The sequence below is a fragment of the Oncorhynchus keta genome, chromosome 8 (genome assembly GCF_023373465.1).
Source record: "Oncorhynchus keta strain PuntledgeMale-10-30-2019 chromosome 8, Oket_V2, whole genome shotgun sequence".
Lineage (NCBI taxonomy): Eukaryota > Metazoa > Chordata > Actinopteri > Salmoniformes > Salmonidae > Oncorhynchus > Oncorhynchus keta.
Window position 1 is genome coordinate 23,891,719 of NC_068428.1, and position 11,334 is coordinate 23,903,052.

At 47.3% G+C, this 11,334-nt stretch overlaps 1 protein-coding gene across 2 annotated transcripts in view; it reads left to right on the forward strand.

Moving 5' to 3' along the window:
* Positions 1 to 11,334, forward strand: part of utrn (utrophin) — a 151,195-nt gene that overhangs the window by 108,670 nt on the left and 31,191 nt on the right. For both annotated transcript variants that reach the window (XM_052523864.1, XM_052523865.1), the window contains 6 exons: positions 3,574 to 3,744; positions 3,870 to 4,106; positions 4,686 to 4,823; positions 5,305 to 5,409; positions 6,799 to 6,963; positions 7,445 to 7,617. In XM_052523864.1, the coding sequence (XP_052379824.1) occupies positions 3,574 to 3,744; positions 3,870 to 4,106; positions 4,686 to 4,823; positions 5,305 to 5,409; positions 6,799 to 6,963; positions 7,445 to 7,617 (989 nt within the window). The remainder of the gene's footprint in view (positions 1 to 3,573; positions 3,745 to 3,869; positions 4,107 to 4,685; positions 4,824 to 5,304; positions 5,410 to 6,798; positions 6,964 to 7,444; positions 7,618 to 11,334) is intronic.

An 11,334-nucleotide genomic window follows, 5' to 3' on the forward strand; every position in this document is an offset into this window, starting at 1 on the left:
AGGAGAGAGAGAGGATAGGGGAAAGGAAACGGTGGGAGAGAGAGAGGGAAGGGGCACGGTAGGAGAGAGAGAGGATAGGGGAAAGGAAACGGTGGGACAGAGAGAGGGAAGGGAGACGGTAGGAGAGAGAGAGGATAGGGGAAAGGAAACGGGGGAGAGAGAGGGGAAGGGACGGTACGGTAGAGAGAGAGAGGATAGGGGAAAGGAAACGGTGGAGAGAGAGAGGGAAGGGAGATGGTAAGAGAGAGAGAGGAGGGAAGGAGACAGTAGGAGAGAGAGAGGATAGGGGAAAGGAAACGGAGACGGGAGAGAGAGAGAGGGAAGGGACACGGTAGGAGAGAGAGAGGATAGGGAAAGGAAACGGTGACGGTAGAGAGAGAGAGGGAAGGAGACGGTAGGAGAGAGAGAGAGGGGAAAGGAGACAGAGAGGGGAAGGGAGACGGTAGGAGAGAGAGAGGGGGGAAAGGAAACGGTGGAGAGAGAGAGGGAAGGAGACGGTAGGAGAGAGAGGGAAGGAGGAAGGGGAAAGAGAGTAGGAGAGAGAGAGGAGAGGGGAAAGGAGACGGTAGGAGAGAGAGCGGGAAGGGAGACGGTAGGAGAGAGAGAGGAGAGGGGAAAGGAGACAGTAGGAGAGAGAGAGGAGAGGGGAAAGGAGATGGTAGGAGAGAGAGAGGAGAGGGGAAAGGAGACAGTAGGAGAGAGAGAGGAGAGGGGAAAGGAGACGGTAGGAGAGAGAGAGGGAAGGGAGACAGTAGGAGAGAGAGAGGAGAGGGGAAAGGAGACGGTAGGAGAGAGAGAGGGAAGGGAGACGGTAGGAGAGAGAGCGGGAAGGGAGACGGTAGGAGAGAGAGGAGAGGGGAAGGAGACAGTAGGAGAGAGAGAGGAGAGGGGAAAGGAGACAGTAGGAGAGAGAGGAGAGGGGAAAGGAGACGGTAGGAGAGAGGAGAGGGGAAAGGAGACGGTAGGAGAGAGAGAGGGAAGGGACACGGTAGGAGAGAGAGAGGATAGGGGAAAGGAAACGGTGGGAGAGAGAGAGGGAAGGGAGACGGTAGGAGAGAGAGCGGGAAGGAGACGGAGAGAGGGATAGGAGAGAGAGCGGAAGGAGACGGTAGGAGGGAGAGGGGAAAGGAGACGGTAGGAGAGGGGAAAGGAGACAGTAGGAGAGAGAGAGGAGAGGGGAAAGGAGACGGTAGGAGAGAGAGCGGGAAGGAGAAAGGAACGGTAGGAGAGAGAGAGGAGAGGAAAGGAGACGGTAGGAGAGAGAGAGGATAGGGGAAAGGAAACGGTGGGAGAGAGAGAGGATAGGGGAAAGGAAACGGTGGGAGAGAGAGAGGGAAGGGACACGGTAGGAGAGAGAGAGGATAGGGGAAAGGAAACGGTGGGAGAGAGAGGGAAGGGAGACGGTAGGAGAGAGAGAGAGGGAAGGGAGACAGTAGGAGAGAGAGAGGAGGGGGGAAAGGAAATGGTGGGAGAGAGAGAGGGAAGGGACACGGTAGGAGAGAGAGAGGATAGGGGAAAGGAAACGGTGGGAGAGAGAGAGGGAAGGGAGACGGTAGGAGAGAGAGAGAGGGAAGGGAGACAGTAGGAGAGAGAGAGGAGGGGGGAAAGGAGACGATAGGAGACAGAGAGGAGGGGGGGAAAGGAGGCGGTAGGAGAGAGAGAGAGAGGGGAAAGGAGACGGTAGGAGAGAGAGCGGGAAGGGAGACGGTAGGCGAGAGAGAGGAGGGGGGAAAGGAGACAGTCGGAGAGAGAGAGGAGAGGGGAAAGGAGATGGTAGGAGAGAGAGCGGGAAGGGAGACGGTAGGAGAGAGAGAGGAGAGGGGAAAGGAGACGGTAGGAGAGAGAGAGGAGAGAGGAAAGGAGACGGTAGGAGAGAGAGAGGAGAGGGGAAAGGAGATGGTAGGAGAAAGAGAGGAGAGGAGGGGAAGGGAGACTGTAGGAGAGAGAGAGGGAAAAGGAGATAGGAGAGGGAGGGGGAAAGGGGGATGGTAGGAGAGAGAGTGAGGGGGAAGGGAGATGGTAGGAGAGAGAGAGGGAAAGGAGATGATAGGAGAGAGAGGGGGAAGGGAGACGGTAGGAGAGAGAGGAGAGGAGGAGAAAGGAGACGGTAGGAGAGAGAGAGAGGGAACGGAGACGGTAGGAGAGAGAGAGAGGGGGAAGGGAGACGGTAGGAGAGAGAGAGGGAAGGGAGATGATAGGAGAGAGAGAGGGAAGGGAGATGGTAGGAGAGAGAGAGGGAAGGGAGACGGTAGGAGAGAGAGGGGGGAAGGGAGATGGTAGGAGAGAGAGAGGGAAGGGAGATGATAGGAGAGAGAGGGGAAGGGAGATGGTAGGAGAGAGAGAGGGAAGGGAGACGGTAGGAGAGAGCGAGGGAAGGGAGATGATAGGAGAGAGAGGGGGAAGGGAGATGGTAGGGGAGAGAGAGAGGGAAGGGAGATGATAGGAGAGAGAGGGGGAAGGGAGATGGTAGGAGAGAGGGGGAAGGTAGACGGTAGGAGAGAGAGGGGAAGGTAGATGGTAGGAGAGAGGGGAAGGTAGATGGTAGGAGAGAGAGGGGGGAAGGGAGATGGTAGGAGAGAGAGGAGAGGAGAAAGGAGATGGTAGGAGAGAGAGAGGGAAGGGAGATGATAGGAGAGAGAGTGGGATGGAAGATGGTAGGAGAGAGAGGAGAGGAGAAAGGAGATGGTAGGAGAGAGAGAGGGAAGGAGATGATAGGAGAGAGAGTGGATGGAAGATGGTAGGAGAGAGAGGAGAGGGAAGGGGATGGTAGGAGAGAGAGAGGAAGGAGAGATGATAGGAGAGAGAGGGTGAAGGGAGATGGTAGGAGAGAGAGAAAGGAGACGGTAGGAGAGAGAGAGAGGGAACGGAGACGGTAGGAGAGAGAGGGGGAAGGAGATGATAGGAGAGAGAGGGTGAAGGGAGATGGTAGGAGAGAGAGGAGAGGAGAAAGGAGATGGTAGGAGAGAGAGAGGGAAGGGAGATGGTAGGAGAGAGAGATAGGGGAAGGGAGATGGTAGGAGAGAGAGAGGAAAGGAGATAATAGGAGAGAGGGGGAAGGGAGATGGTAGGAGGAGAGAGGAGAAAGGAGATGGTAGGAGAGAGAGAGGGAAGGAGATGATAGGAGAGAGAGTGGGATGGAAGATGGTAGGAGAGAGAGAGAGGGAGAAAGGAGATGGTAGGAGAGAGAGAGGGAAGGAGATGATAGGAGAGAGAGTGGGATGGAAGATGGTAGGAGAGAGAGGAGGGGAAGGGAGATGGTAGGAGAGAGAGGGGGAAGGGAGATGGTAGGAGAGAGAGGGGGAAGGGAGATGGTAGGAGAGAGAGGAGAGGAGAAAGGAGATGGTAGGAGAGAGAGAGGGAAGGGAGATGGTAGGAGAGAGAGAGGAGAGGATGAGAGCATGGGGAGGGAACTGAAGCATGAAAATTCAATATTGGTTGATTACAATTGAATTTTTATTAGAGCCTATTACCAGAGTTTAGGATATAATTAGCCTGTGTGGGGAAATAATAATTGGAGTAAAAGCTATTGATGAACCTGTTAACGTATAAATTGTTTGATTCGTGTGTGTGTAGACCCTGCTAGAGGAGCTGGATGACATCACTCTGAGAGTGGACAGTGTGAGAGACCAGGCCATCATCCTAATGACCAGTAGAGGTCCTGCCTGCAGAGACGTCGTAGAACCCAAACTGGCTGAACTCAACCGCAACTTTCACAAGGTCTCCCAATGCATCAAAGCTGCCAAGGTACAAATACTCTCACAACACTGTTTCACTGTATTACAATCACAACTGTCTAGAGCTGTATCATTCAAACTGTAGATAGATACGTACAGGGGGGTAATTCTCCCTCTTTTGTTTCTGATACCCAGATGTCCACCACTCTGGAGCCTGGGACTGTGGATATGATTCAGCAGATACAACAGATCTCTCAGATCCCTCACCAGATCTCTCAGCTCCAACAGGACCAGATTGCTGAGCTCCAGCAGAGCCAGTCAGAGGAGGCCCTGAGCTCCAGCCTGATGCAGACCTTTGAGGGGGAACTAGAGGCAACACTCAGGGCCCTAGAGGACCAGCAGGACCCCACACACACCCTGGATGATGACAAGGTATATATTATACAGATACCCTCTCTCACTCACTCATACACACACACACACACACACACACACACACACACACACACACACACACACACACACACACACACACACACACACACACACACACACACACACACACACACACACACACACACACACAAATGCACATACAGTGGTTAAGTTTATGACTGGTCAAACAAAGAACACAAAGTGCTATAAGATGTATACAGTGTCACAGACAAACAAGGGTGTGATTGGGCAGTTTGTCCTCGGAGTGTGTTATCAGGGACTTACACCACTCGGTGTAGAGTGGCTGAACAAATCACACCAGCCCAGACCAAGGTCACTGTCAGTCAGGAAGCAGAGTGTCTTACTCCTTCCTGTCTGTCGACCCTCAGCTCTCTGGAAAAGGACTCTTCAAGCAATTTTTGGTTCGGATTCACAGTTGAATACATTTTTGGTTTTTGATTATGGGCGTAATGTTCATTTTCTAACCCTGGAAAACCCTAGTTCAGTTGTTTGATTGAAAGGGAGTCTTTGTTTCCGTGACAACGTTCACTGTGACCCTGTGTGTTGACCGGTCAGATGGATGAGGAGAAGGCTGGCATGGAGGAGCTGCTGAGGAGAGGAGAGGAGGTGCTGCTCCAGACTGCAGATGAGGGGCAGAGGGAGGGGCTGAGACTCCGGCTGCTCCGGCTGCAGGCGCAGTACACCACTCAGAGGGTGAGAGAGAATGATACACAGTCTCTACACTAACTCAACAATCATGTAACATTTATATCCTAGCACCGTAACCACACAATAATGGCATTAACACCAGTACATCACACAGATTGAGGGAGTAAGAATAAAAAACTCTATCAACTACATGTGAGAAAGAGCATAGATACTCAAACCAGCTTTTAATTTGAATATGAAGTGTATTGCAGCATTTCAGATGTAAATGTATTCCTGTCTCGTAGCATTGTAGAGCTCAGTTTTAAGATCTGGAGGACCGGTGGCCTTGGTCATGTTATGCAGGCTCTCTGTTTGCAATGAATTACGCACAGTATGGCCTTGTCTGGTGTGTGCCTGTTTGTGTGTGTGTGTGAGTGTGTATGAGTGTGTATGAGTGTGTATGAGTGTGTTTGAGTGTGTTTGTAATTGTGTTTGTGTTTGTGTGTGTGTGTGTGTGTGTGTCTAAATCCCTATCTTGTCTCTACAGGAGTTTAGGATGCTGAGAGTGAGACAGGTGGAGGTCTCCATGGACGACGACTCTTCTTCAAACAGCTTCACAGAGCAGAGAGACAGACAGGACCTGACTGGAGAGGTGTGTCGCATTCTATACTGAACAAAAATATAAACGCAACATGTAAAGTGTTGCTCCCATGTTTTATGAGCTGAAATAAAAGATCCCAGAAATGTTCCATTCTCATGTTTACTTCCCTGTTCGTGAGAATTTCTCTTTTGCCAAGATAATCCATCCATCTGACAGGTGTGGCATATCAAGAAACTGATTAAACGGCATGACCATTACACAGGTGCACCTTGTGCTGGGGACAATAAAAGGCCACTCTAAAGTTTTGAGGGAGCGTGCAATTGACATGCTGACTGCAGGAATGTCTACCAGAGCTGTTGGCAGGGAATTTAATGTTAATTCTCTGTCATAAGATGCCTCCAACGTCATTTTAGATTTTTTGGCAGTATGTCCAACCAGCTTCACAACCGCAGACCATGTGTAACTACACCAGTCCAGGACCTCAACATCTGGCTTCTTTACCTGCGGGATGGTCTGAGACAAGCCACGATGGCCACTGTGCTCTTCATGGATGAATGCCCCATGGTGGCTGTGGGGTTGTGGTATGGGCAGGCATAAGCTACAGACAATGAACACAATTGAATTTTATTAATGGAAATTTGAATGCAGAGAGATACGGTGACGAGATCCTGAGGCCCATTGTTGTGCCATTCATCCGCCGCCATCACCTCATGTTTCAGCATGATAATGCACAGCCCCATGTCGCAAGGATCTGTACACAATTCCTGGAAGCTGAAAATGTCCCAGTTTTTCCATGGCCTGCATACTCACCAGACATGTCACCCTTTGAACATGTTTGGGATGCTCTGGACCGACGTGTACGACAGCGTGTTCAGTTCCCACCAAATGTCCATCTTCAAATGTCCATTGAAGAGAAGTGGGACAACATTCCACAGGCCACAATCAACAGCCTGATCAACTCTATACGAAGGAGATGTGTTGCACTGCATGAGGCAAATGGTGATACCTTTTTTGTAAGGTATCTGTGACCATATCTGTATTCCCAGTCATGTGAAATCCATAGATTAGGACCTAATGAATTTATTTTCATTGACTGATTTCCTTATACGAACTGTAACTCAGCAAAATCTTTGAAATTGTTGCACGTTGCTTTCTAGATTTTTGTTCAGTATATCACTAGTATTACACATCACTTATTATCTTATTCCCTATGTCCTTTTAATGACCTTGTTTTGTTGTATGGCGTATTTATGACAGTCATATTAAATTTGATATCAAATGTTGACATTTGATGCTTCCCACAGACTCATGTTGTTGTGTTACCTACCGTAGATGAATGTACTGGTTGTAAGTCGTTCTAAGAGTGTCTGCTAAATGTAATTGCAAAATGTCTGATTCACACACGTTTACTTCTTCTAACATAATACCAACTCTTGCCAGCAGATGGAGGCAGAGGACAGGGCGCTCTCTCTCAGTCCCTCAGACTACCTGCTGAATATCAACAAGGTTCTGCTGGCCATGGCCGACAACGAACTGCTGCTCAACTCCTCCGAGCTCAGCAGTGGTCTCTATGAAGACTTCTCCAGCCAGGAGGACACACTGAGGGTGAGAGAGGGAGGGAGGAGGGGAAAGGGGGTAGGGATGAGGGGAGAGAGGGAGGGAGGGAGGAGGGGAAAGGGGGTAGGGATGAGGGGAGAGAGGGAGGGAGGAGGGGAAAGGGGGTAGGGATGAGGGGAGAGAGGGAGGGAGGAGGGGAAAGGGGGGAGGGATGAGGGGAGAGAGGGAGGGATGAGGGGAGAGAGGGAGGGAGGAGGGGAAAGGGGGTAGGGATGAGGGGAGGGAGGAGGGGAAAGGGGGTAGGGATGAGGGGAGAGAGGGAGGGAGGAGGGGAAAGGGGGAGGGATGAGGGGAGAGAGGGAGGGAGGAGGGGAGAGGGGGAGGGAGGAGGGGAGAGAGGGAGGGAGGAGGGGAGAGATAGGTCCTGTAGGTCTGAACGGATACCTCTCAGTCTTTTACTTACGTCCTCCTCTCTCCTCTCCTCCCTCTCTCTCTCTTGTCCCTCTCTCTCTCCTCCTTCTCTCTCCAGAGTATAAAGGAGAGTCTGGAGTGTGTGGGGGAGCAGGTAACGGTAATCCATGAGCGCCAGCCTGATGCCATCCTGGAGGCGTCGCAGAGAGAGGTGGCACAGATAGGAGACGCCCTCACCCAGCTCAACGCAGAGTGGGACCGCCTCAACCGCATGTACAACCACCGCAAAGGGTGGGTGACTCACGGTCAACATGGTTACATAGTACCTGTCAGGTGTTCATACACAATGAGCACGAAAGAGGATAAGGAAAAAGAAATGGGAAACTAAATGCTAATTGTAGCATCACAATAAAGGGAAGAAGAGCAGCTGTAGTCTTTGGTGGTCCAGTATGGCATGTAGTTAGATTACTTGCTGGTTATTACTGCATTGTCGGAACTAGAAGCACAAGCATTTCGCTACACTCGCATTAACATCTGCTAACCGTGTGTATGTGACAAATACAATTTGATTTGATTTGAGCTTGATGTAACACTGATCTGTCAGTGTCAGCCATACACACACACACACACACACAGAGAATGACATCACTTAGTCATGATCTTGTCTCCATCCTGTCTCTGTGCTAGTCTGTCAGGGAGTTTCTAGCATGTGTTACAGAGTAAATGTCCGTTTTCAGATATTGACCACAGACGAGAGAGGATGGAGAGATATGCCAGGGCACGACATGTTGTTTCCTTGGTTAGCTAGCTACATGCCGAATGTATCTGAAATTGCATGATCAATTGATGTTTACTGGTCATGAAAAGCATTCCGTGACTGGCTGTATAACTCTGATAGAGCTAAGTGTGGAATAATCGGAAATGTGTCGTTCTGACTATCCTCTTCCAGACGTGACGATATTAAAACCAAATTGTTATAATATTTATTTAACAATCCCTTGAAAATTGGTCTCTGCCCCACAGCAGCCAAATCGAACGCTCTACAGCGTATTGTGACATCTTATTGATAATGACCTATTCTATCTTTATATAGAGATGGTGGCAGTTCATTGTGAGGTTCATTGGTATTTTCTCCAGTCATTCCCTGGCATCCCACACATTTGCTAGTGTTTAGTGGAAGTCAGGAATGGGGTTTTTCCTTTTCCTTTCTCTTTATTGGAAAAAGAATGAATTACCCAGTGGAAACAACCTAATTCGGATTCCATATTGATTCCAGAATCCACCCACCAACACCCACAGAAGGAAGAATTAATGAATTGTTTAAAAAAAATAAACACGGGCATTGGATAGCATGAATTGATTTATGAATCACTTTATTTATTAATTATTGTTACAGTTATGACATATATAATTTTATTTCTATTTCTATTGTTTTTTTAATTACCATTTTCATTATTTTATTTCTCTTAGCTCTGCATGTTGGATCCCAGAGCCTAAGATTTTCTCTGTACTCTGGTAGTACACAATATCAGGTTTCCCATAATCACACCTGCAACCCTTTACATGTGACTATTAAACACTCTGAATCAGACTCTGAATAAAGGCAAATCACCTGGAGGGATGGTATTTGTTCTCAGGTCTATTTCAAATGTGGGAATCAGTTAGTTCCACTATTGCTCAATGGTTAATACAGGTGTTCACAATGGTTAATACAGGTGTTCACAATGGTTAATACAGGTGTTCACAATGGTTAATAAAGGTGTTCACAATGGTTAATACAGGTGTTCACAATGGTTCATTTGGGAGAAATGTGAATACAGCAATAATTGAGCTTTTATTTAATAAAAATGCCACCCAGTGTTCTCACTATCATCCCCTATCTTTGATAAACACAGATATTAAACTGTTTTTCCAAATGTTGTCGTCCCGTCTCGAGATTTACAAATTGGTCCACACGGAACAAAGCGGGTTTAAAAAGCATTTATCCTCAGTTAACAGACTATTACGTACAGTATCTTACATGCTTCATCAGAAACAACAGCTCCTTGGGCTGTGTTTTCTCTCCATGTACAAGCAGCTTTTGATAGACCAGAGATATGACTATTCTAGTCTGTCTTGGAACATATGGGAATTGGCTCATCAAATGGATTAAAATCCTATTTACCAATCCCACAGCCATAGTAACAACAGGCAACACCTGCTCTGCTCTGTCCGTTCAGCATCACTCGGAGCAGCAGACAAGGCGATCCAATTTCGCCTTTGCTATTCTTATTATCCATGGAACTCCTGCCCCAGGCAATTTGTCAATAGAAGGAAATAACACCTATTTCTCTAAATCTACTGATCACTTCATCTCATTATATGCAGAGGATATTGTACTCTATCTAGACAATGTATTTCAATCACTCCCAAATGCATTAAAGTTCATAGATACATTTTATAACTTAAGATGACGTTGAATTTATCTAACAAAATCAGCCCTACTGCCTCTCATTATATGCAGAGGATATTGTACTCTATCTAGACAATGTATTTCAATCACTCCCAAATGCATTAAAGTTCATAGATACATTTTATAACTTAAGATGATGTTGAATTTATCTAACGAAATCAGCCCTACTGCCTCTCAAGACCCCAATGGAGGACATCTCTACGTATGAATCCCAATCGTTTACCAGTTGAAGTATTTGGGAGTAGATATAGTTCCTTCCTTAGATAAAACCATTGGCAGAAACTTTAACAGAACACTCAATTCAACCTTATCTCAGTAGATGGACTAACATCCCAGTTGCTTTAACCTGCAGAAACTCTATTGTCAAAATGAATATATTGCCACTGTTGAATTTCTGTAGTTCAAAGGTTCCAATGGCTCCCCTTTCTGGCTATTGGGATCAAATTCATAGTGCTGTTTCTGGGTGGGAAGGGAAGATGTGGGCAGGTGGATTGGAACTAAGGGGGGGATCTAAGGGGGTTATCTTTTGTATGCATTTCTATAATTTTTTTTGTACCTATAACCACCTCTCTGAAAAAAATTACTCAACCAAATAAAAAGTTGGCCACGTCAGGCAACCCCAGTTCATAACATGAACCCCAGTTCATAACATGAACCCCAGTTCATAATCCTTAAACAGTTCTGGTGCTTAAATCGTGTCAACCATAAAGTGTGAGGATCCCTACTACACAAATGTATTTGGGAGATGTCCTCATTCAATCAACTCACAATAGATTCCATAAGAATAGAGGCTACAGATTCCAGATCTGCTAGTTTCCACCCTAATGGTTAAGGTTTTTTATTTATTTATTTTTTATTTTTTTACCTTTATTTAACCAGGCAAGTCAGTTAAGAACACATTCTTATTTTCAATGACGGCCTGGAAACAGTGGGTTAACTGCCTGTTCAGGGGCAGAACGACAGATTTGTACCTTGTCAGCTCGGGGGTTTGAACTCGCAACCTTCCAGTTACTAGTTCAACGCTCTAACCACTAGGCTACGCTGCCGCCCCTAGGTTAGGTGTTGGTCTGGTTAAAACTAGTTTCCACCCTAATGGTTAAGGTTAGGTGTTGGTCTAGGTAAAACTAGTTTCCACCCTAATGGTTAAGGTTAGGTGTTGGTCTAGGTAAAACTAGTTTCCACCCTAATGGTTAAGGTTAGGTGTTGGTCTGGGTAAAACTAGTTTCCACCCTAATGGTTAAGGTTAGGTGTTGGTCTAGGTAAAACTAGTTTCCACCCTAATGGTTAAGGTTAGGTGTTGGTCTAGGTAAAACTAGTTTCCACCCTAATGGTTAAGGTTAGGTGTTGGTCTGGGTAAAACTAGTTTCCACCCTAATGGTTAAGGTTAGGTGTTGGTCTAGGTAAAACTAGTTTCCACCCTAATGGTTAAGGTTAGGTGTTGGTCTAGGTAAAACTAGTTTCCACCCTAATGGTTAAGGTTAGGTGTTGGTCTAGGTAAAACTAGTTTCCACCCTAATGGTTAATGGTTTCCACCCTAATGGTTAGGTTAGTTGGTC